Source organism: Dermochelys coriacea, chromosome 3, assembly GCF_009764565.3.
Source record: "Dermochelys coriacea isolate rDerCor1 chromosome 3, rDerCor1.pri.v4, whole genome shotgun sequence".
NCBI lineage: Eukaryota > Metazoa > Chordata > Testudines > Dermochelyidae > Dermochelys > Dermochelys coriacea.
Window position 1 is genome coordinate 33,771,241 of NC_050070.1, and position 26,931 is coordinate 33,798,171.

General features: G+C 41.9%; 1 protein-coding gene across 1 annotated transcript; it reads left to right on the top strand.

Annotated features, from left to right (window-relative positions):
• The first annotated feature begins 2,946 nt into the window (after positions 1-2,946).
• CMPK2 (cytidine/uridine monophosphate kinase 2) lies at positions 2,947-26,718 on the top strand. Its single transcript, XM_038397377.2, is given in 7 exon segments — positions 2,947-3,671; positions 5,650-5,764; positions 6,895-7,096; positions 22,918-23,151; positions 24,846-24,987; positions 24,989-25,041; positions 25,260-26,718. Coding segments are annotated over 7 exon segments (1,533 nt in total). The 5' UTR covers positions 2,947-3,008; the 3' UTR covers positions 25,384-26,718.
• Positions 26,719-26,931: the final 213 nt, after the last annotated feature.

Below are 26,931 nucleotides of genomic sequence, written 5' to 3' on the forward strand. Positions count from 1 at the left end.
CATAAGAAGACTGTCAGAGTTAGCCAAAATGTTCTCATTTTCTAAAATCTTCTCTACACTCTGCTTGTGAAATGAAAATTACAAATGCTTTCTTCATTTTTAGCATCAATACATTTTCTGAATATGGGTTTGGACCACATACCCAGAATTACCTACTAGGGCTATACTTCACAGCTCTAGCATAGCAAAACCCACATCCAAATTTGCATATCTGACCTCAGCAAATCCTACTTCAAATGTTATATATAGCAGCAGTAACAGTATTGGATATTGGATCTGGTAAACAAAACAAGGTCTTTGGTGTACCTATTTTCATGTTGGTTACCAAAACATTCTTCCAGCTCAAACATTCACCGATGCATGAGCAATGCAGGAAAAACACAAGTGTACTTTTGTGTATAATGTACTTCTCTAAAATGTTTTTTGTAAGCAACGACTATAATAGTCTTTTCCTGCATATAACGTTCTAGTGTAGACTCAAAAAAAAAAAAAAGCCTAAAACTACCTGGACTTTTAACAATGTTAAACACCAGAGACCTGATTCTCTCCCTATTGACTTCAGTGCAAGTTACTTATATGCTGCAAGGGAAGAATCAGTCCCTTGCACACAAAGTGTCTCAGATCAAGTCTGGCTATGTTCGAGCAGGTGGGTGAATGTACAAAAAAATTTGGAAAGTAAATATATGTTCCAGAAAAGGTACTTGAATAATTCATGCATTGTGTGCACAGTGATCTGCCTTACAGCCTCAGCAAAGGTGGCTTGGGAGGCATCTCCTGATGAACAGCGCACCCACATATGTGAGTGCTGTTTACTCCCTAAGTGCTCCAAAAGAGAAAAACACCAGTGTAAGATAGGGATTTCATGGACCATGTCTCATTCCATTCCTGACCATGTGGGCTTACCACCAGTTCCAGGTAACATCCTTATGAGAAAAACAGCTTAGTATCATCTGCAAACTTTGCCACCTCGCTGTTTACCCCTTTCCTCCAGATCATTTATGAATAGGTTGAATAGGATTGGTCCTAGGACTGACCCTTGGGGAACACCACTAGTTACCCCTCTCCATTCTGAAGATTTACCATTTATTCCTACTCTCTGTTCCCTGTCTTTTAACCAGTTCTCAATCGATGAAAGGATCTTCCTTCTTATCCCATGATAACTTAATTTACGTAAGAGCCTTTGGTGAGGGACCTTTTCAAAGGCTTTCTGGAAATCTAAGTACACTATGTCCACTGGATCCCCCTTATCCACATTTTGTTGACCCCCCCAAAGAACTCTAATAGATTAGTAAGACATGATCTCCCTTTACAGAAACCATGCTGACTTTTGCGCAACAATTTATGTTCTTCTATGTGTCTGACAATTTTATTCTTCACTATTGTTTCAACTAATTTGCCTGGTACTGACATTAGACTTACCGGTCTGTAATTGCCAGGAAGAGTGAGGGGGGATTTGATAGGAGCCTTCAACTACCTGAAGGGGGGTTCCACAGAGGATGGCGCTAGGCTGTTCTCAGTGGTGGCAGATGACAGAACAAGGAGCAATGGTCTCAAGTTGCAGTGGGGGAGGTCTAAGTTGGATATTAGGAAACACTATTTCACTGGGAGGGTGGTGAAGCACTGGAATGGGTTACCTAGGGCAGTGGTGGAATCTCCCTTCCTTAGAGGTTTTTAAAGCCCTGCTTGACAAAGCCCTGGCTGGGATAATTTAGTGGGTGTTGGTCTTGCTTTGAGCAGCGGATTGGGCTAGATGACGTCCTGAGGTCTCTTCCAAGCCTAATCTTCTATGATACTATGTTGTAACAGGTTTCAGAGTAGCAGCCGTGTTAGTCTGTATTCGCAAAAAGAAAAGGAGTACTTGTGGCACCTTAGAGACTAACAAATTTATTAGAGCATAAGCTTTCGTGAGCTACAGCTAGCGCCATCCTCTGTGGAACCCCCCTTCAGGTAGTTGAAGGCTCCTATCAAATCCCCCCTCACTCTTCCTGGCAATTACAGACCGGTAAGTCTAATGTCAGTACCAGGCAAATTAGTTGAAACAATAGTAAAGAATAAAATTGTCAGACACCTAGAAGAACATAAATTGTTGCGCAAAAGTCAGCATGGTTTCTGTAAAGGGAGATCATGTCTTACTAATCTATTAGAGTTCTTTGGGGGGGGTCAAGAAAATGTGGATAAGGGGGATCCAGTGGACACAGTGTACTTAGATTTCCAAAAAGAAAAGGAGTACTTGTGGCACCTTAGAGACTAACAAATTTATTAGTTATTCTTTATTCTTTATTATTAGTTAGTCTCTAAGGTGCCACAAGTACTCCTTTTCTTTTTGCGAATACAGACTAACACGGCTGCTACTCTGAAACCTTAGATTTCCAGAAAGCCTTTGACAAGGTCCCTCACCAAAGGCTCCAAGTACTCCTTTTCTTTTTATGGTGTAACAACACGCCTATGTCGTAAGGGCGTGTGGCGGGGCACGTCGGCAACCAATGCAGGCAGACCTCTGAGCTGGGGACATAAACCCGCCCGCTGCAAACACGGGACTCTCGATCCCTTGCAGCCTGGACGAGTTTCGTTTGTTTCATCACAACCGCTTGTTTTCAAAGATGCCGTCCTCGCCTAACGTGCAAACAGATCCGTGTAGCCTTCCCGGCCCGCCCTCCCTCCCTCCCTTTTTTTTTTTTGTTTTGCCCGCTTCCCAGCAGCAGCAAGCGGGCTGGGTTTCTCTGAAGTGGTTGCTCCGCGGGAGAGCCAAGAGGCTGCCGCTGCGGGCTACAAAAGCTGGCCCTACCGCCCGGGTGATAGCAGAACCCGCGCTTTTCAGCGCCCCTACAAGCCCCGCGGATAGCTGGAGGACTGGGCGGGAACAAACTAGCCGATCGCTTTCGTTTCTCCCCCCCCCCTCCTCCCCCCTTATCGGGTTTCACTCCCCCCCCCCCGCGGGTACCATGGAGGGGGCGGAGAGGCCTTGGCGCCCGCTCGGTTTCGTTTCCCCGAGTAGCGGTCAGGGCGGGATGCTCCGCCGCAGCCGCCTGGCCAGCCTCACGCTGCTGCTGCCCCGCTCGCTCTCCGCCATGGCGGCGCCTCCCGCGGGCTGCTCCGCACGGGCCCGACCGTGCTTCGCGGCGGAGGGGCCCGGCTCGGAGCTGGTCTGCTTCACCCTCAGCGGCAGCGAGGGCGCAGGCGGCAGCGGCCGCCCCGAGCCCCGCTGCTTTCTGCCCGCTCCGGCGCGGTGCTATTCCCTCTGCGTCCCCGCCGCCCCTAGCGTGCCGGCGGCCAGGCTGCACCGGCGTTTGCAGCAGAGGCTGAGGCAGGGGCCCTTCGGGCGGTGCCGGGTCCTGGGGCTCCTCTGCTACGGCGCCCCCGGGGCGCGGGCGGCGCTGGAGAAGGGCTTCCTCATCCAGGACCCGCAGGGAGGCCCGGAGACCGAGCGCGCCCTGGAGGAGCTGCTGCGGGGCCAGGGCGAGCCGCCGCCGCCGCTGGGCGTGTACGAGGCGGGCGAGCGGGGCGAGCTGTGGCAGTGCCTGTGGGCCCTGCGAGGGGCGGGCGGCAGAGAGCTGCTCCGCAGAGCCCGAGTGGTGGCCGCCGGGGAGCCGCCGCTGCACCCCGCAGTGCCCGGCCTTCGCCGCGCCGCCGTGTTCCACTCCCTGGAGGCCGCCCGCCGCGTGGTGGAGCAGGTGAGATCCCCCGCTTCAGAGGGAAATGAAGGAAGCTGCACTGGCTGCAGGTCCCCAGGGGCTCTGCGCCTGGTCCTTTCCCATAGTTTCAGAGTTGCAGCCGTGTTAGTCTGTATTCGCAAAAAGAAAAGGAGGACTTGCGGCACCTTCGAGACTAACACATTTATTAGAGCATAAGCTTTCGTGAGCGACAGCTCAAATGTATCCGATGAAGTGAGCTGTCGCTCACGAAAGCTTATGCTCTAATAAATGTGTTAGTCTCGAAGGTGCCACAAGTCCTCCTTTTCTTTTTCCCATAGTGCAATCCTTTGGTAGCAACTCTGTATTGACGTTGGCCCAAGTGAGGGGGATCAGGTCCATGATCTATTTTCCCTTCTTAAGCCCTGGCGCCCTGGGCCTGTTTAGCAAAGCGCGTCTCCACCTGGGATGCTGCATCCTACTTTCCCAGGGTCTTATTTTTTGTGTAGAGGCACATGCTTAACCTGAAACTGAACTCACGCCCCAAGGTCGTTCTACTGACTTAAAAAGAAAAGGAGTACTTGTGGCACCTTAGAGACTAACAAATTTATTAGAGCATAAGCTTTCGTGAGCTACAGCTCACTTCCGAAAGCTTATGCTCTAATAAATTTGTTAGTCTCTAAGGTGCCACAAGTACTCCTTTTCTTTTTGCGAATACAGACTAACACGGCTGCTACTCTGAAACCTACTGACTTAAGTGGACATTACTTCTGAATGACACCAGCTTACATGAAATCAAGCACAGGCCCGCAGGCTGTGGAATCCTAATGCATAGCACTTTTCATCAATAGGTCTCAAAGTGGTTTACAAATGAGGTGTGAGTATCCTCATTTTACAGAAGGGGAAACTGAGGCATGGAACAGTGACGTGACTTGCCCAAGGTCACCCAGCAGGCCAGTGGCAAAGCCAGGTCTCCTGAGTCCCAGTACAGTTCCCTATCCAATAAGCCATACTTCCTCTTGTAAGTACTTGAGTGTAATAAGAAGTTACATGTACATAAACAGGTTACTTTTAGATAGGACTTCACTAATCATTTACTAAAGTGCTAGCTCCATTGCTTTCAGATAATTTTTCAGAGTAACTGTAGCAGCCCTTACACCTGAGGAGTTTACTCCACCTTTCCTTACTATCTTCTTTTTTAAAAAACATATCCCTATTTTTAAGAAGAGATGGAGCAGAATCACCACATCTGGACCAAAGATTGGCAATGCCCCTCTGCCATGTACATTGGCCAAACTGGACAGTCTCTACGTAAAAGAATGAATGGACACAAATCAGACGTCAAGAATTATAACATTCAAAAAGCAGTTGGAGAACACTTCAATCTCTCTGGTCACTCGATCACAGACCTAAGAGTGGCTATACTTCAACAAAAAAAGCTTCAAAAACAGACTCCAAGGAGAGACTGCTGAATTGGAATTAATTTGCAAACTGGATACAATTAACTTAGGCTTGAATAGAGACTGGGAATGGATGAGTCATTACACAAAGTAAAACTATTTCCCCATGGTATTTCTCCCTCCCACCCCACCCCCCACTGTTCCTCTGATATTCTTGTTAACTGCTGGAATTAGCCTACCTGCTTGTCACCATGAAAGGTTTTCCTCCTTCCCCCCCCTGCTGTTGGTGATGGCTTATCTTAAGTGATCACTCTCCTTACAGTGTGTATGATAAACCCATTGTTTCATGTTCTGTGTGTGTGTGTATATAAATCTCTCCTCTGTTTTTTCCACCAAATGCATCCGATGAAGTGAGCTGTAGCTCACGAAAGCTTATGCTCTAATAAATTTGTTAGTCTCTAAGGTGCCACAAGTACTCCTTTTCTTTTTATTTTTATGTCTGTCTTAAAATTGTATTGTCCTTCTGTATTAAACTTTACCCTTTCCAGTTAAATATGGTCTTTTGAAAAATACCTGTGTACCAGGTGCTCGTTGAGTAATCAGTGTTACATTTATTACAGTGCACATCGTTAATCCCTGAAGCCACAGCTGTCCTTGATCTAGTGGATAAATGCCCCAAGCATTCAAAAAAGGGAGATTTTCCTGTCATAGTTATTGAAGGATTAGATGCAACAGGTAGGTGCATAATGTGAATATAGAATCACAACTGAATAATTGTTAAAATATTGTCTGATGTGACTTCTGTGCGTGCTTAAGGCTCATGAGATGTTCAAAAATAAGACTTCATAAGTGGTTGGCAGAGTCTAGAAGAGCAAGTCACAAAGATCAAAATTCTCCTCCCAGATTTTTTGCATGGCAGATCTCAACTCCAAAGCAATTTTTCACTTCATGGGCAAATTTCCTACTAATGTCATTGGAAGAGCACTCAGGTAGACAAAGTAGAATATTGGAAACAAGAGCCGTTGTGCACAGTTCAGCCCTTAGTCTCTTGGAGAAGGGAAGAATCAAGGTACTTTTGAGCAACCAGTAATTGCTTTTCACAGAACAGCACTGTAAATGCCTGTGAAGATCTATGCATTCTGCATTTTCAGTTGTAGGGAACCACCCCTAAACAGGGAGCAAAATTCATCATGGTGTCACTCCACTGAAATGAACAGAATGATACCAGGAATTAATCTGGCAACATCTGTGTACCCTGCCATGTCAATAAAGTTATTGAAACTGAAATGTAGAAAAGTTACCATATGAGCAGATGGCCTAAACGGCAATAGAGTCAGGCTACTGGCAAAAGGGGGAAATGACTCTGACTAGGTATTACATTTCCAAAGCATGGGTGTTTTAAAATGGGGGTTTTATAATATAAAACAAACAACCAAACTGCACCTTGGACAAGTCCCACACCAGCTCAGTCTCACTGGAGCACAACATACAACAACCCTCCTGGGATCACTTCACTGCTGTATTCCCTTTGATCTCTTCAGCAGAGCTCCAAATCCTTAAAGAGACAGGGTACAGGTGATGATAACCCCACCAGCAAATATAACTCTGATATACTCTTATAGGTACTACACAGAAACTGTGATAAGAACTTGAATAGTCAGATAGAAGCATACTGTGGCATAGTCAAAACCCTGTCCTATAACAACAGTCAAGATACATAGTAAGATATTAGATAAATATATCAAAATGTGTTTTGCAGATTAAAGGATAAGAACTTTTCTTTGTCATTTTTAAAAATTAAAGCTAATTGTTACGATGTGCCATGCTATATGTCTAAAGATTTTTTATTTGTATGTTAACTGTAGGCAAAACAACTGTAACCCAGTCGGTCAAGGACTCACTGAATGCACTTCTCTTAAAGTCACCACCACCTTGTATCAGCCAGTGGAGGAAGACTTTTGACGATGAACCAGCACTCATCAGGAGGGCATTTTATGCCCTGGGCAACTACATTGTTGCTTCAGAAATAGCAAAAGCATCCACCGAGTCACCTGTGGTTGTAGACAGGTTTGTAAAAAATATTTTCCTGTTGTTTGAATGTGACCATCCATTCTTTCAATGTGACAAGCAAAGCTACATGGGTTATCTTTCTTGTCTTTAGCATTACTTTGGTGGTAGCCTAGAAAATATTTATGTATTTCTACTTAATTCTGATTGGTGGCTTAAGTGCATATGAAAAAAGGCAGCTTAATAGTATTGTCTTTAACCAGGCATATTATGGTATTTGTAGGGCATCAAATGCAGGAGAAATGCAGAGAACAGAAATAGGACCTTTATGCTGTCTTTATTGACCTGACTAAAGCATTTGACATCAACAGAGACGTGGGCTATGGGCTGTTACATAAGCTTGGTTGTCCAGAAAAATTCCTCAACATTCTGAGGCTAGTTCATGACGACGTGCTCAAAAAAATATACGTAGATGGTGTTCTGGCTGATCCATTTCCTATCACTAAAGATACTAAACAGTGCTGTGTAAATGGTCCGCTCTTGTTTAATTTCTTGTGTGCAGCAATGCTCAGTGATGCTATAGGAGACCTGAATGCTGGTATTGGGATACATTTCCAATCCTCTGGAAAATAATTTAATCTGAGCAGGCTTGCGCTGTGAAGGTCTTTGAGGTAATTGTTCATGAGCTGCTGTGTGCCAATGACTGTGTTGTAGAGGCACATACTTCAGAAGAGATACAATTGATTAGGGACAGATTTGCAGAGTCTGCAGAAAGCTACAGGCTGACAATCTGAAAAAAAGAGAGGTCATGTATCAACCTGTGCCGGGGAAACACTACATGAAATGAACAGTCACCATCAGCAACACACAACGAACGGAATGTTGTTACAGACTTCTACCATCTTGGTAATACATTGTCAAATGATGTTACTACAGACAAGGAGCTGACAAGTCGTATCAACAAAGCTGGTTAATCATTTGACAGATTTTCAGGCAGAGTCTAGCAGCAACATATTAAGCTTCAAACCAAGTTAAGTCTAAAAAGCAATTGTGCTGTCTAACTTGTATCAGTATGAGACCTGGACCTGCTACATCATATTAAGCTTCTAGAAGAGTTCCGTTTATGACCTCTGCGTGACATATTCTGCATCAAATGGCATGATAAAGTTACCAGTCATGAAGTTCTGTAATGTAGTCACTCCACAGGGATTGAAGCCATGCTTATCTCATCACAGTTATGCTGGTCACCTATTGAGGATGGATGATACTAGAATGCCAAAGCAATTGCAGTTTGGTGAACTGAAACTCAGCAACTGCATACAAGGCAGCCATAAAAAACACTTCAAGGACACGCTGTGAATGCACTTCTCACCAGCTTGTATAAGCCAGTGGAGGAAGCATAACTTGAAAAAAAGTGCAGCACTGACATTGACAGCTGTGAGTCATCAGCAACAGATGGATCATGCTGGTGAGCAATTGTAAACAATGAGGTTCCCAGTTCACGATTAACTGCCGTATGGATCTTGAGGCACAGAGGCTGAGTTCTAAACAGTGGTGGACTCAGCAGGCACAGATTGAGATCTCTTCCTCAACATTGACACACTTCATGTGGCAAGGACTGCTGCTCGCGCATCGGCCGTTTTACCCACAGTAATACCGTCATCAGCATCAACTTTGGTCATGAAGCACAACAACCAGATTATTATGGCAGCTGTATGTCTCAAAAGACAATGTGGTAAACACCAAAGCAGTTCCGTTGCTGTGTGTCATGCTGCTATGTTGCGAATGGCTAAAAGTCCAGTTCTCAAACAGGCAGGCATACCGGCAGGTAGGTACTGTGCAAGAATCCTTAATACACTACTGCCTAGTTGCAACCTAAACCTAAAGAGAGCGCAGACTTCCAATTGCAGCTGGCTGTAAGGATGTTTTAGATTAATGTAAATTGAAGATACAAAGGTTGCGGATCTCTTGGAACATCTAGATAGATTTATGTGCGGGTCTTGGGAGGAGCCAGTGGTTATGGTACATAGAAGTACCAAAGACATAGGAAAAGGTAGAGGAGAGGTTGTGGAGGCCAAAATTTAGGTTTTGAGGTAGGGGATGACATTCCATGACCATCATGGTAGCATTCTCTGAAATGCTTCCAGTTCCACACACATGGTCAGTTAGACTGACAGAACTGCAGGATCCCAATTCATGGACTATTTGACAGTGTTTGGAGGAGGGATTTAGATTTATTAGTACCTGGTGATCCCTTGGGGAAAGGAGGACCATATACTGGAAGGATGGGCTCCACCTGAACTAAAACAGAACCAGATTGCTAGGATGTAAAATTAAAAAGGTTGCAGGTGAGTTTTTAAACTAAGGCCTGGGATAAAACTAACTGGTGCGGAGGAGCACACCGTTTGGACAGACACATACCTTAGGGGAGAACTTATTACAGGGGATACTTTATATCCTAGTAAAAATGAGAGGATAGAAGAGGATAAGTACAAGTAGGAATGGAAGAGAAACAGTGAAACAGAAAAAGAGTCCCATTCAATTACATTACATGAAGTCAGAGAACTAAATATTGAACATTTTTATAAGTACTTATTAAATGAAGATATTAATATAATAGGTATCACAGAAACAATCAATAATATTATGACACAATAATAACAGGATACAATATATATAGGAATGACAGAGAAGGTTGTGCTGGTGGGGGAAAGGCACTATATGTGAAAGAAAGCATAGAGTCAAATATAGTAAGAATCAAACAGTACCATTGAATCTCTATGAATAGAAATTCTGTGCTTGAATAGAATTCTTGCTAGCTAGAATAATAAGAGTAAAGCAGTAGGAATATAGTACCGATCACCTGACTGTGGTGGTGATAGAGAAATGCTCAGGAAGATGAGAGGCTACAAAACTAGAAAACCAAATACTAATGGGGGATTTCGACTATCTGTATATTGAATGGGAATATGTCACTTCAGAACAGGATGCAGAGATTAAATTTCTAGATACTATTGATGACTGCTGCTTGGTACAGCTAGTCCTGGAATCCAAAAGGGGAGAACGAATTCGTAATTTAGTCCTTAGTGGTGCACAAAATCTGGTCCAAGAGGTGCAAGTAGTTGAATCACTTGGTGATAGTGATCATAATGTCATTGAATTTAACATCCTTGTAGAGGGAAAATGCCAAAGAAACCCACCACAGTAACATTTCACTTTCAAAAAGGGGAACTAAACAAAAATGAGGAAGTTAGTTAAATGGAAATTAAAAGGAACAGTCATGAGTGAAAAGTCTGCAAGCTGCCTGGAAATTTCTTAAGAATACTATGATATAGTTGAAGCCTCTACCTATATTCCCCATTCCGCGTCCCCTCCCGCTGCCCCCCCCCAAAAAAACGAAAAAAAACCAAAACCAACAACAACAGTGAGAGGACCAAAAACAACACCATGGCTATATAACAGAGTAAAAAGGCTGGTAGAGATAAAAAGACATCCTTGAAAATTTGAAATCAAATCCTACTGGGAAAGTAGAAGTCAAGGCAAGTCAAGTGTAAAAGTATAATTAGGCATGTGAAAAAAGAATTTGAAAAGCAACTAGCAAAAGACACACAAACTAGCAGCAATTTTTTTCTTTAAGTACATCAGAAGTCAGAAACCTGCCAAACCATCCGAGGGACGACTGGACAATCAAAGTGCTAAAGGAGAACTCAAGGAAGACAAGGCCACTGCAGAGAAGCTAAATTAATTCTTTGCATTGGTTTTCATTGCAGAGGATGTGAGGGAGATTCCCACACCTGAGCCATTCTTTTTAGGTGACATATCTGAGGAACTGTCCCAGATGGAGTTCTCAGTAGCAGAGGTTTTGGAACAGAGTGCTAAATTAAACAGTAATAAGTCACCTGGACCAGATGGTATTCACCCAAGAGTTCTGAAGGAACTCAAGTATGCAATTGTAGAACTACCAAATGTGATATGTACCCTATAACTTAAATCTATCTCTATAACCAGATGACTTGAGGATAGCTGATTTAATACGGATTTTTAAAAGAGGCTCCAGAGGTAATCCTGGCAATTACAGGTCAGTAAGCCTAACTTCAGTGCCAGGCAAATTGGTTTAAACTACAGTAAAGCACAGAACTATCAGACACACAGATGAACACAATATGATGGGGAAGAGTCAACATATCTTTTATAAAGGGAATTCATGCCACATCAATCTACTAGAACTCTTTGAGAGTGTCAGCAAACATATGGACAAGGGAGATCCAGCTGATACAGAGTGTGTGGACTTTCAAAAAGCCTTTGACAAGGTTCATCGCCATAGGCTCTTAAGCAAAGAAAGGAGTTAAGGATAAGGGAAGATCTCTCATGGATCAGTAATTAGTTAAAAGATAGAAATCAAAGATTAAGAATAAACAGTCAGTTTTCACAGTGGAGAGAGGTAAATAGTGGGGTCCCCCAAGGGTTGGTAGTAGGATCCGTGCTGTTCAACGTATTAATAAATGATCTGGAAAAAGGGGTAAACAGGTAAAATTTGCAAATGTTACAGAATTACTCGAGAATTAAATCCAAAGATGACAGCGAAGAGTTACAAAGGGATCTCACGAAACAGGGCAAGAAAATGGCAAATTAAATTCAATGTTGATAAATGCAAAGTAATGCACACTTGAAAATATAATCCCAACGATACATACAAAATGATGGGGGTATAAATTACCTGTTACTCCTCAATAAAGAGATTTCTGAGTCATTATGGGTAGTTCTCTGAAAACATCTGCTCAGTGTGCAGCGGCAGTCAAAAAAGCAAACTTTAGGAACCATTAGGAAAGGGATAGATAATAAGGCAGAAAATATGATAATGCCACTATATAAATCCCTGGTACACCCACGCCTTGAATACATCTTGCAGTTCTAGTTGCCCCATCTCAAAAAATATATTAAAATTGGAAAAAATACAGAGTAGGGCAACAAAAGTGATTAGGGGTACGGAACAGCTTCCATCTGACGAGAGTGTAAAAAGAGTAGGAGTGTTCAGCTTGGGAAAGAGATGACTGAGGGGGGATATGAGAGAGGTCTATCAAATCATGAATGATGTGGAGAAAGTGAATGGGGACGTGTTATTCACCTCTTTACATAACACAAGAATCAGGGGTGACTCAATGAAATTAATAGACAGCAGGTTTAAAACAAACATAAGGAAGCACTTCTTCACACAATGCACAGTCAACCTGTGGAACTCATTGGCAGGATTGTTGTGAAGACAAAAAGCATAACTGGGTTCAAACAAGAATTAGAGAAGTTCATGGAGGATAGGTCCATCCATGGGTATTAGACAAGATAGTCAGGGATATAATGCTCTGGGTGTACCTAGACCTCTGACTGCTAGAAGCTGGAAGACAGGAGATGGATCACTTGAAAACTTGCTTTGTTCTGTTCAGTCCCTCTGAAGAATCTGGCAACAGCCACCATTGGAAGACAGGATACTGGACGAGATGGACCATTGGTCTGATGCAGTACGGCCATTCTTATATTCTTAAGAAGTGACTGAATTTAAAACACATTTAGCCCTATAGAGATGAAAAGATAGCAGTGCAGGTGGAGAGGAGTCCTGAATGAATGGTGAGAACATGGCTTGACATGACTGAACTGCGAAAGAGGGTTCTGGGAGCAGAATCCTTCTCATACCATCAGGCAGATGCTAAAAGTGAACTGAATGGCTCCATGCTGCGTGTATGATCAATACTGATCTTGAGTCAGCAAATATGTCCACTTGGAAGCAAACAAAACATGTAGAACATCTGGAATGGAGCATGGGCTGACCAGGGCATCTCATTCCTGTTGAAGGACATCACGCAGGGGGCTGAAGTGAATGATTGATAAGGGAGTGAATGTGGTGTAATTTTCAGTTGGCACCACTCTGCAGTCTCCTCCTAAAGTATTAATTAGGTAAAATTTAGTAATCACACACCCCTGGGCATGTTTTTAAGACATGTGACTCCTTTGAGGAAAAAGAGTAAAAAAAACCAAGAAAATTAAATTACTGTTGGGATTCCTTAATTAATGCTTAAAGAAGCAATGTTGCTAGACAGAGTAGCCAAAACTCTGCTCCGTGGGTTCGAGTAGGCCTGTGAACCAGAGAGGTCTCAAGGCAACTGAGGCCTTGCCTCGAGGGAAACCGAGACAGACCAGTTAAGAAGAACAGACCTGGAGAGAAGAAGCCATCTATAAAATTGGTAATCACCTTCTCTGTTTGCCAAGCATGAACTGCGTGAGGCTAGCACAGGGCCTGTTTGTTATGTTTGTGAAAAAGAGACTGATTGATTAAGGGGAATATGTAGTTCTTAATGTCTAACATGGGAGTTGTGCTTGATATAACCCTTTACTACTTGTGTAATTCCTCTCAATAAACTGCTGTGCATTGAAAATAATTATTGTGTACTTTTTTCACTGGTATGACTGTAATCTGCTCTGCCAGGAGCCAGTAAAGATCCATTTCAGGGATAGTAGCGCCCCCTGTTGTCAACATTTGGTAGCAGAGGACAGTTTGCTGTTATGTCTAAGTGAATGGGTCTTTAAACTGAATCAAACTGTTTCTGAACTGGTTGCCTGTTAAGAACTTGGTATCCTGAATCATTGGTGTTAACCAACTAATTTAAATATTGTTCTGAATCAGTTCCGATTTATATTAATTTTAGCTCGGGGGCCAGATTTAGTTATAGTACGAAGAGAGGGAAGTATACTGGTGAGTGGGGTTATATTGGCCATTCTCGGAGTCAGTGATGTTTCGCAAATGCAGACAGGGAAGGGTCATCGAACCGCAGGACAAGGGGGATGCCCCAAAGCCTCCAGGTGTGGTTGATGAGTGTTTGTTAAGACAGGTGTTTAAAAGCTTGGGGTCTGATCCATGTCTGGCTAATGCAATCCCTGCACTGCATGAGAAAGTTTTAGACAACTTGCTGTTGGTGTATCCAAAGGGTTACACTCCTGAGAAAGCCCAAACAGCAGCACATGTCATCGATGCTATGTACTGTGTTGTAGATAAGCTTGTAAAGGAGCAAGATGTTTTGGAACGTCAGCGAGATGTTGTGCAAGAAAGTTTGGAACAAGAATTGGAAAAACTAAAATTGCAGAATGAAAGCCTGACACGTGACTTGCAAACTGCTGTAGCAAAAAATGTAACCAAGGCTCAGCAGATAACAGCTTTAACCCATACATGTCCGGAAAGAATAAATATACAGGTGGAAGAGGAAGAGGAGCCCCTTCCAGGGTCTCCGGCAGCCCAGCCAGGAGTGATAGCAAAAATGTGTCAGCCTTCATGGCAAATACAAGAGGAAGTAAATCGTCCTCTGACTGAAACTAAAAAATAGGCGCTGGCTGAACAAATGGACTCTTTGACTAAGAAAACGTGTTTGTCTTGGCTGTTGGAATACATGGTTAGAAAACATTTAGATATTGAAGATTAAAGAGAACTGATAATAACTTGTGCTGGCCCTATGGAAGGAACGGCTTTGTTGGCAGAAATTGAGGCAAAGTTAAACAAAGGTGACAGAGACAGTTATCCAGAAGGTAGCCCAATACTTTCTGACCCTTTCTGAATTGAGAAGGACAGCTTTGTTGATACATCAGAAGGAAGGAGAATCTGTTCTGGCTTACTGTACTAGGTTGTTGTTGGTATGCTCTCTGGTTGAAATAGAGGAAAAACAGCTGACAGATTTGATCTTTGATGGTTTAAGGAAACCTATTAAGGTGTTCATAGGATCCTGGATGGATTGAGATCAGGTTGAATTGATTAAATCAGCTCAGGAGGCAGAAAGGGTAGTAAGTGGAGCAGGTAATTCTTCTTGGAAAGTGATTAGTGATGTTTCCTACAGCAGTCAAGCAGGCTATAATGGCTCCAAGCACACTGATATGGGATGTGCTAGTTGCAATGAAATAGGAGGCATGGTAGGAGATGTGGAGCTCAAGTATGGGCTCAACTTCAGGAAAGGGGCAAATATGACCCGTTTGGATGGGCAACCTCTGGAGACTTTGTTAGCTGCTTTAAGTGATTTGATGGCAAGGACTAGATCACAGTCAATGCTGCAACCAGGAGTTAAGGCTGTTGAGACCATGGGAACAGTACAGGAGATCTGCTGGCGAGTTCTTATGGCTTGTTATCCCCGGAACTGGCTCAGAGGAAATTGGCAGCTCTGTGTCAGGGTGGCTCCACATTTCAGTAAAAATGCCTTACCCTTAGCAACTCCTGTCCCTAAAGGTAAATGTTAGTAGCCAAATTACAACCTCGCGTAACTGGTAAATCTTACGTGGAAGAGGGGACGGAAGGAAACATACAGTGGTTGGTGGCATTAATTAATACAGAAGCAAAGGGAACTTTAAGTATTAAAACTCCTGCCCTGGGTAGTAGATCAAGCTAAATTTTAAATAAATCCAGTGGTTTGTAACAGCCTAACTGAAAACAGTATATTAAAAGTAGATATGGTACAATAGAAAAAGTGAATGATTACTGGTAATTTGGCAGAAAGGCTGGTTGTGAAGAAAGAGACTGTAAATAACCAGGTTCTTTCAGAAGGATTAAGAAAGTGAATCTGTAAAGCTATGGCAGCTGTGGCACTGCCAGACAAAAAGTGGATAAGAGAATTTCTCATTGTTTGGGCTAGAAAGAAAAGGCAGTGGTAAAGATAGTGGGGGAAAAAAATTGTAAAGCCAGCTCCTTAGTATTCCTATCCAGCAGAAGCTGTTCCCCACATTAAAAAACAAACAAACAATAAAAAATCTGTTGCAGGATCTAAAAGCACAAAAGGTAGTAGTAAAGTGTCAAAGTCCCTGCCTCTCCCCAATCTGGCTTGTACAGAAACTGGATGGCAGATGACATTCATGATTATATTATAAAAATATAATTGTAAATCTACCCCTGTTGTAGCCAACCTTCCAACTTTAATGACCAGAGCAGTGGCCAGGGCTAAATGGTTCTTTGTACTGAATTTGTTATTTGTTAGTTATTTTTTTGTTATGTTATTAACCTCTATGAATGTATTTCCTTTTGTTTATTTTAAACCTGCTGCTTAGCAATCTTAATTGGTAATCCCTAGTTCTTGTGTTTTTTATATATATATATATATATAGTGACAGAGCTCTGTCCTTGCCTCCGTGGGTCCCGCGTTTCCTGGCGGATTTCGCTAGCCTCATAGGCTCACTGTGACCCTCCATGTAACCCTTCTTTCTCTAGAGACAAGGAGAAGTTATCCTTCCTTGCACAGTCTCTGTTGTCTCCCAGTCTCAGTGATTAATCAGGGGGCAAAGGTGCGGGGCGGGGGGGAGCCCGGGCTCAACCTCTATTCCGGGCTCCAGCCCAGGGACCCTAATAGTATCAGCTATGGTAGTTGATCTTTTAGAAACATGACATGTACAATTCCCTGGGCTACTTCCCCCACAGCAGCCCTCACTTCCTCAAGCTCCACTTCACCCTTACCTCAGGGTCTCCTTCCTTGTGCCTGATATGGTGTGTACTACTCAGCCTCTCCAACCGTGCAACTTCTTCCCACAGCTCCTGACATGCACACCCACCTGACTGACTGGGAGGCTTTTAACTAGTTTCAGCCAGCCCCTGATTGGCTTCAGGTGTCCCAATCAACATAGCATTCTTCCTGCCTTCTGGAAAGTTCTTAATTGGCCCCAGTGTCTTAATTGACCTGGAGCAGCTGCCATTTCACTTATCCTGGTACCAGAGATTTGTTTAGCCTGGAGCTAATATATCTATCTCCCACTACTCTTCCATAGCCATCTGGCCATGCCCCGTCACTCTCTCTCTATATATATATAAGTAGTAGTAAATAACACTTTCTTATTTACTTTCTCAACAAGAGTCAGGATATCAGAGACCTCTGTTGTATTTTTTTTTTCCAAGTTGGAAAGTCTTAATCGTTTCTTAAATAAAGTTGTTCCAGACCCCTGATTATTTTTGTTGCTTTTTTTCCTGTGCTATGTTTTTCAGCTATGGTTGTTGCTCATTAAGTGAATGTTTTTAGGGATCTATACACGGTGATTCCAGAACTTCTTTTTTTGGGGGTAGCAGCTAATTTAGACCCCATTCTTTTATATGTATAGTTGGAATTAAGTTTTTCCAACATGCATTACTTTGCATTTGTCAGCATTGAATTTCATCTGCTTAGTCACCCAGTTTTGTAAAATCCCTTTGCAACTCTTTAAAGTCTGTTTTGGACTTGACTATCTTGAAGTTTTGTATCATCTGCAAATTTTTGCCACTTCATTGTTTGACTTTTAAATATACAAATCATTTAACAGTTCTGCCTTTTCCCGGTACAGACCCCTGGAAACACCACTGTTTACCTCTCTCCATTCTAAAAACTAACCAGTTTTCTTGCCTTTTGTTTCTTATCTTTTAACCATTTATTGATCCATAAAAGACTTTCTCTCTTGTTCCATAACAGCTCATCTTACCTAAAAACCTTCAGTAAGGATTCAAAGACTTTCTGAAGATCTGAGTACACTTTATTCACTAAATCACCATGGTTACATCCTTGTTAATCCTCTCAAAGAATTCTAGTAAACTAATTTTTACTATAATTTCTTAACTATAAACTTGAATGCAAATTTCTTTAGTTCTTCTATATTGGCTTTAAGTATCACAGGGTAGCTGTGTTAGTCTGTATCCACAAAAACAACAACGAGTCTGGTGGCACCTTAAAGACTAACAGATTTATTTGGGCAAAATAAAGCTTATGCCCAAATAAATCTGTTAGTCTTTAAGGTGCCACCGGACTCCTTGTTGTTTATATTGGCTTTATTCTTCTTGGGTGTTCCAAGGTGATACGGAGACCTTAATCACCCAGTGGCCTCACTGGTTGTGAAGTAGGTTTCCTGCTTTTGATATACTACCAATATAGGAAAATCTCAAAATCTGAAAGCAGCCTCCACGCTTAATTCTCTGAGGAGGGGAAAGTTTTAAAAAAAGCTTTTGGAAAGTCTAAATTCCCATATTGTGATAGATAATGGTGCAGATTTAATCAAAGTCCTATCCAGAGTAAACTTACTGTGGGCAACAACTTGAAGCCAACCTCTGCAAAAAAAAAAAAAAAAAAAAAGTCTTGTACAAAGTCATGTTAGAGTTGTTTCCCTGATAATGTTTACTCGAGCAGCATTTATTTCACTAGGATCAAAGGGAGAAAAAAGGCTAAAAGAAAGCAAAGTAAAAGGGAATAAAACAAATTTCTATCCAGGTAACTGATTTTCCAGTACAAAAACTCTCCACAACTCAGTAAAAGAATATCAAGTTGCTAAACCCGGTAAAGGGGATGATAGGAAGAAAGAATGTGGAAGATGTGGAAATAAGGCACCCTATGGTAACAGAATCTGTCATTCCCTTTGAGGCTAGTGAAATAAATAAAAATAAAAAACACTCAGGGAATGTATTTCTGTGTGGGTACTGGGATTAACATCCAAGATATTAACAAAAGCGTGGCAAGAAACTTCAGGAAAACATGCTTTTGTAGTTAAGAGGGAATATAATCTAATAAAAGTGTGTAGGGAGCTCAAGTGTAACAAATGGTGCATACGCAGTAGGGGCCAACGTATCCCAAGCAACTAATACCAAAACTGGGGAATTGTGGGACCCACATACACGATGGAAAGAAACTTCTCAGACGCACTAACACCATCGGAAAAAGCACCCCACGAGTATATAATTCAAGGGGCTTGGTTTAAAAATGAAACTAAAATTCCAGTCATAAATATAGGATCAACTGTAAAATTGTATAATATCACTGAAAATATGGAAATGTGTCAATGAAGATGTACTTGGTGCACACAGAACACATGTTTACTGGGGTATGGTAATAAATCTGTATTTAAAGTGTCCAAACAAAAGTACCCTAACATAAATGTGCTTTAAAATGCCATACCTCATATGGGGACAATATGTAATATATGGAAGGATAAACATGGGTTAATGTAACCAAACCAACACAAGAACATCACAGTGTTCCTAAATGTATAAAATGATTGTAATCATAGCGTATATATACACAACAAATCTAAATTTAAGATTTCTGTATCTTAGTCCCTAAGAAGTGGATAATCAAAGGTCTGTCATAGAGTCACCAGGCTAATGCTCTAAAACTGCTCTCTAAAGAGCTAGTCAAAACCCTTGTAAGATATGCCTCCCCTCATTGTTGCCGGGGCAAAAAAACCTAAGTGGTCTTGGCTGTCCTGTGTCTGACCTCAGGGCATTTAGCATCCCCGCAGTGAGTCTGCCTGGGCGTGGCTCCTGGGGAAGCCAAAAGGCCCTACACTTCAGCTCTGTAGTCAGCTGTAACTCCCAGCCAACATTGTAAAACGGAGGGTTTATTAATTAATAGGTACACAATGTGGAAAGGACTTGTTGGCACAGGAATTCATAACTTTTAGCCAAGTCCATCTTGTACTCCCTGCCTCTCTCCCAACCACAGACTGCCCAGCTTCTAGTGACCCGACCTCCAGCACGCCCATTGCTCCTCCTCCTGGTCTTTGTCTCACTTCCTGGGCAAAGTGTCACCTGGTCGCATCCCCCCTCCTAGGATTTAGGTTACGAAGAGCACCATCTATAGCTTACGTTCAGGGAACTGGAGTAGCTTTACCTGCCCTCCAGGGTCTTAGCAAGTTGCATGCCTGGTTCCTACCACCTAAGCATTTTGGTGCAACACACAGGAAAACTAAGGCACCACACAGTATTTATGCAGAACAGTCAAAACTTACATAGACTCACAACAAAAAGTGGGTAATATGTGCCAGCACCTGGAAAATAAAACAGGGTACTATAAAATAGTACCAAAAGGAAATGGATTAGGGTAAATACCCAAAGTAAAATAGAAACAGAATAGGAGCCAGTAAAAACAGGGCATCTTAATCACAGAAGGAAGTTGAAATTAAAAAGGGGGTAATCTCACCTTGAATTTACAATTTAAAAAAAAGGGGTTGGTGGGAATTATATAAAATAAACCAAGACATATGTTGGGATCAAAAGGAAAAGGGTAATGTATTAATAAATAACCTGACCTATAAACCAAGGGATGTGGTGTACTTGTGGAGATATAACTCATTTCCAGTACAAACAATAATAATGGCACCCACAGATAACTAAAACCTTTATGACTCACCTTAGATTAACATCGCCAAATTGAAGGAAAATAAAGTGAAATGATAGAGATTGGGATATGAAAATACAAACTAATCAAAGCACACTAGACCAAATAGAACAATCAGCTAGACTGATAATATCTGTAAAAGATGCTTGCTCGAAAATATAAAATTGTTGAAAAAGCTGTAGAAAAAATAAGATCTCAGATATGTGCTTGGTATGATATATGTCAAGTAACCGTATAAAATGGAGTAAAATGGGCAATGTTATTTTGAATTTGTAAAACTGTAGTGTTACTCCTTATATGGTTCTGTTCTAAATACCAAATGCGTAAGCAATATTAAAAAAAACCCCAAGCTTTGCAAAAAACTTATAAAATTGAATTGTTGGATTGTGCTACTAAAAATCTTAAGATAATGCTTTACATTTTATAAAAAACAGAAAAGGAGATGCATGATCTAATAGTTAGTGTACAAATTGCGGGTATGATTGATGCGATATTATAATTATCTTTGGAAATTGAATATCGAATGGGGGACTGTTGGGATGGGGCCAAGTTGGTGTGGATGAATGATACTGAATGAATGGTGAGAACATGGCTTGACATGACTGAACTGCAAAAGAGGATTCTGGGAGCATTCATTACACTTTCTTCCATGTTTCATTTCATGAGTCTAGTATGTTACAGTTTATATGCTTTACTGGTTTGCTATTCATGTCTTCCTGCCTTGGGTTTTTCTTTTCTTTACTTTTTATTAGGCATTAAGATCTAGATTTTTCAAGGAGCTCATCCCCCATCTAAGAAACAAAATAAGTGGCTAGATTTCAAAGAAGCTCAGCAGCCAATGTGATTGATCTCTTCAGAAAATCTGGCCATAAGTGTCACAGTGGGAACTGATCATTTGAAAATCTCGTTCTGAGCTGTTTCAAAAATCAGGGGGGTCTATTTTAGATGTACTGAGCACACACAACTGGAAACTGTGGTTACCCAGCAGCTGTGAAAATAAGGCTCAATCTCTCTAACTTTTTTGCTTTTGTTTATGTCTTCATATCTTTCTTTCCATTTTCATGACCTATATTTAGGCAAGTATGTGTATTTTCATTAATGAAGGAGAGACATAGGTGTGAGTTCAGATACCCAACCCATCTACATATTGGAAAAATACCCGTAATCAGGTAAACCAACTGATCTGTTACCTGAAAAGAAGTGTTAATAGTTATTTGGTGTCCTAATAGAAGCAGCTGTCAAACAAAATATCCTGATCATAGAATCATAGAAGCTTAGGACTGGAAGAGACCTCAGGAGGTCATCTAGTCCAGTCCCCTGCTCAAAGCAGGACCAACACCAACTAAATCATGCCAGCCAGGGCTTTGTCAAGCTGGGCCTCAAAAACCTTGAGGATGGAGATTCCATCACCTCCCTAGGTAAGCCATTCCAGTATTTCACCACCCTCCTAGTGAAATAGTTTTTCCTAATATCCCACCTAGACCTCCCCCTCTGCAACTTGAGACCATTGATCCTTGTTCTGTCATTTGCCACTACTGAGAACAGTCTAGCTCCATCCTCTTTGGAACCCCCCTTCAGGTAGTTGAAGGCTGCTATCAAATCCCCCCTCACTCTTCTCTTCTGCAGATTAAACAAGCTCAGTTCCCTGAGCCTCTCATCATAAGTCATGTGCCCCAGCCCCCTGATCCTTTTCGTTGCCTTCCGCTGGATTCTCTCCAATTTGTCCACATCCTTTCTGTAGCAGGGGGCCCAAAACTGGATGCAGTACTCCAGATGTGTCCTCACCAGTGCTGAATAGAAGGGAATAATCACTTCCCTAGATCTGCTGGCAATGCTCCTACTAATGCAGCCAGATATGCCATTAGCCTTCTTGGCAACAAGGGCACACTGCTGACTCATATCCAGCTTCTCATTCACTGTAATCCCCAGGTCCTTTTCTGCAGAACTGCTGTTTAGCCAGTCAGTCCCCAGCCTGTAGTGGTGCCTGGGATTTTTCCGTTCTAAGTGCAGGACCTGCACTTGTCCTTGTTGAACCTCATCAGATTTCTTTTGGCCCAATCCTCTAATTTGTCTAGGTCACTCTGGATCCTATCCCTACCCTCCAGCATATCTACCTCTTCCTGCAGCTTAGTGTTATTTGCGAACTTGCTGACGGTGCAATCCATCCCATCATCCAGATCATTGATAAAGATGTTGAACAAAACCAGCCCCAGGACTGACCCCTGGGGTACTCCGCTTGATACCGGCTACCAACTAGACATTGAGCCATTGATCACTACCCATTGAGCCTGACAATCTAGCCCGCTTTCGATCCACCTTCCCATCCAACACTTATATAAGTGTTTCCCTGATGGAGGGAAACACTTATATAAAATAAATTAATAACCTTTAATAAAGCTCCCTTTCTGTTCCATGTGGTTAAGGGCTGGACTGCACATTCCCTATCAAATTTGTTGCATCACCTAAGCATTAAGCAGGATGATACGTAGCCTCTTTCTAATGTTTTCCTTAACAGTAACAATTAATAATTAGACCTTTTGTTTTATTACTTTGATCAATTATTTATGGGTACAAAATCTTCATGGTCCCCCCACGCATTGTGACTATGTATTAGGCTAGCATTATTAAAGGGTACTGATTTCTTTTACGTAAGTGGTTCCTTCTATTAGGAGGTTTTATCATGTTAATGTATTTATTCAAATGGTCATGTATGCATCCCATTCCTGTATCTTTTCCTGACAGATATTGGCACAGCACAGCTGCCTATGCAATTGCCACTGAAATAAGTGGAAAAGTGCAAAATCTTCCTCCAGCTCAACATGAGGTGTACCAGTGGCCTGAGGACCTGCTCAAACCTGATCTTGTCCTGCTGTTGACAGTTAGTCCTGAGGAGCGGATCCGGAGACTGCAGGGACGAGGTCTGGAGAAAACTGAGGAGGAAACCGAGCTAGAGGCTAACAATTTGTTTCGCCAAAAGTATGTCTTAATAGTAAATAAGACCAGAGATGGAATCCTCAATTAAACAATGAAATTAAACAATTAAAATCAATAGCAAAACTCCCATTTACTTAAATGGGGCCAGGATTTCCATATGCCTAGACTGTCCTGTTACTCAAGTAATACTGACTGACAAAGGTATATCATGCCAATTTGAATGACTGGATGTGCTGATGGGCCTGAGGTGAATAACTTCCTTACTCCCCCAAGTTCAAAGAAATTCACAGTGAAGGTAGAGTTGTGGCCCATCTCTAGTAATTACTCCCATTTTTGATGGCTGCAAGAAGCCAGAACCTTGGTTTTAGATCTCACGTGAAAGACTGCATTTTCAACATCACTACACTCTGTTGTATTAGAATAAGTGTGAATGTGCAGAAGTATTTCATAAGGTTGAAAACTCATTCATTACAGAATTTAGCTTAAGCTCTCTTTTTTTTTTTTTTTTTTTGGAAAATTCTATGAGTGTGCAATGTTGACCATTTTCATAAAAAAGTTATAGAACTTCTCAGAATTTAATTATCTGATTTTGGGGGCTAAGCTAGATTTTATAACCTAAAATTGACCTTGACAAGGATGTTTTAAGAGACTGCACAAGTCTCATTGTTTTTGCCAAATTGTAAAAATGTTGTTTTATGCTCCATTAATTACATATGATCATGAACTAAAAAAAACTCTGGAAGGAGAATGCAAACATTACAGGGAAAAGTATAGCAGTGGCAGAAGCATTTTTTCATCCTAGCATGAGAAAGCTAATTAGACTTTCTTTCTGGTAAACTATCTTGCATACCTTAATTATCTGTGCCAAAGACTAGCCTATTGGTTTGGGTTGAGCTAATTTTTTCTCCTGGGAGACAAAATAAGTTACTCACAAAACACAGTTCTGTAGGCATTATTCCAGAGGATTTCACTATAGTGGAGTGGAAAGGGGGCATCACCTTAAATATTACTTAGATATTAGATATCCAGAAATCTGTTCAAATCTCTGGGTATCTACATGGAGCTGTGTCACTCCCCAGGACCCTCTTTACACTGGCAGCACAGCTTTTTTTTCAGCTGGTCTGCCAGTAGCTTTTTGGTAGCACTCATCTTCTCTGGGGGGTTGGTGGCATAGAAGTTGCAGAGCTGGGAAAGGAGGAGGAGCTTAATACTGCAGTACTCCACAGTAGCTTCCATGGGAACATCCTCAAGAGCTTCCATGTATCTGGAGGTGTATAATGCCAGGTAGAATGACAATCCTCCCAATGTTGACCTAAACCACAACCAGCCACACTCCTCTGCAAATGCAGAGCCCCAGCCCCACACAATTCATGCAACAGGGTCTGGAGAAGAGCAGGGGAGTGGAGGGGGAGGGTGATATGATGCCTTTGGCTTTCCCTCTATTATGCCCTTGGCTGTAATCTCTGTACAAAATCTTGCTTTAGATATGGCCCTTAGTTATTGCTGTTCATTAGATACAGTCAACCTGGATTTGGGAGTGACTTCAAAATCTTGCTCTGTTGATCATTCAGGTAGAAGCCTGAGTGGGTTTGAAATGATCCGTTTTGTAGTAGAGAAAACAACCTTCATTGCTCAGACACGCCTCAGAGGCTAGCTGTGGAAGAGCCATGTTTTATAAGAATTGATTGCTTGCCATCCAAGCAGCAAGGGTTTCATAGTACTGTTTGCATATGCAGCAGGGAGAAGGATACATGGAAGGGTGAGAGAAAGTTGTCTCCCAGGAACAAGCGGCTCCTAGCTGAAATCAGATCAGAACAAAAGGAGCCTGTGCTGGAGTTATGGGATCCCTCCCTTGCAAAACAAACAGGCCTGGGGAGAGGAGCAGCCCCCGGCCATGAGCGCATGGTTTTGTCTCAGGAACTTGGTTTGGGGGTGAGTGTGCATATTGTGAATCCCACCTTCATAAATAGCAGTTCATGGTTTGTTGTTGGGCCTTGTGGCACACTGCAGTATATTTAATTCTTGGCTTTATTCTAGAACTTTTCTGCAGTCAGGGCATTTTCAGTCACATCTGCCTTTTCATTTCCTGGCAGTTTGTAGTTACAGAATGCATCACTTGCTTTATTTTTATATATTGTTTTTTAAAATAGAGTTGAAGAGTCATACAAAAGGATGGAGAACCCTGGATGCCAAGAGGTTGATGCCAGCCCCTCAAGAGAAGAGGTTCTGAGGACTGTTTTGCACCTAATTAAAAAACACTGTGGTTCATTATAGCTGCTTTTGTGTGGCAGCATTTACAGTGAGTTGCTTGTTTCCTCTGTTTTTCCTCCCTGGAAATGCACTGCACTCAGCTCTTTTCCATCCAAATAAGCTGCTCCAGAATTCTCAGGCAGAAGAGTCTCCCCTTTCTTCTACCCAATCTAAACGCTGTTTTTATACTAACTCTTTCATTGCTGCGTAATGTACTTTGTATATAGGGCAAAACACAACTCACATGCTGTCCACCATCCCTGGTGCAGCCACCAACAAATCATTAGGGACGTACAGGTATATGAGATGGTGATAGGAATGTGCTGGCATTTCTAACAAAATGTCATTTTATTCTATCACTGTATAGAAAACCTGATCCTGCATTCCTTGCATACCCAAACTCCAACTGACTTCAGTGTGAGTTTTGGGTGTGCAAGGAACACAGAATGAGGAGGAGAATCTGAAACATAGTCCAGCAGTAAAGCCATTAAATGATCCAACATTCAGAAACCTGGAAACCACAGTCCCAGTGTTGTTACTAACATTGGCATTTGGATATTAGAGTGACGGGCATCCTGCAGAAGTATGAAATAAATGAGGGCCTGATTTTCCCAAGTGCTGGGAAAATCCCAATAACTCCCAATAAAGTCCCAATAACTCCTGTTGAAGTCAATGGAAGCGATGAGTGCTCATGCTTCAGTAATAGGCTCTGAAAAATCAAATGAGTAAATAAATACAAATACGTCAATACAAAAAAAGGAAAGATCTGAATTGCAGGTCAAACCATTTAAAAGAGAGGCAGGTGAAAGGAGAGCAGAGTCTGCATACTGGCACATTAGAAACGGGGACCTGAGATGAAATCAAAATATAAAACATTTTGTAAATAGTAAACAGAATATTTTTCTACATAGATTTTTCCCCCAACCTATTTTTTAATGCATTAATGTTCTCTCTCAATGTTATTTGCTGGCCTTCTGATGGAATTAATGTAAAGCAGAAAGACATGGAGAATCTACTTGCAACGTTCATTTTAGTCAGTTTTTTCAGCACTTTATCTGTACTGAGGTTTCTATTCATATGTTTTATGCAGAGGCAGCTGGACATAATCTCTACCGTGCAAAGACTTATGCAGAGGCTCAACTCTGTACACATGGGTACCCAGATTGGGGCTATTCACCAGGCATAAAGCTGAACATGTGTGTAAGTCTTTGCAGGGTCAGGGCCTAACTGAAATTCAAGATGGAAATCTAAATTAAATGGCATTTTATTTCTAATCTTGTTTATATTTAATTTCCTTTATTAAATAAGCACAATTGCTCTATAAATATCTCTTGTAAATAAATGTTCTAAAAACGTGAACATGAGCATGGCTGAACATGGCATTACCCTCCATCACAGCAAAGCATGTGTGCAAGGGAGAAAAGTGTAATAGGAAGAAAACCATCCAAACACATTTTTATTTAGTTAATTTACATTTTATTTGGTTTACTTATTATTAATTACTTGTATTGCACTACTGCGTTGTGGCCCTCTACACACACACAGAATAGGAACTCACAATTATGATTATAC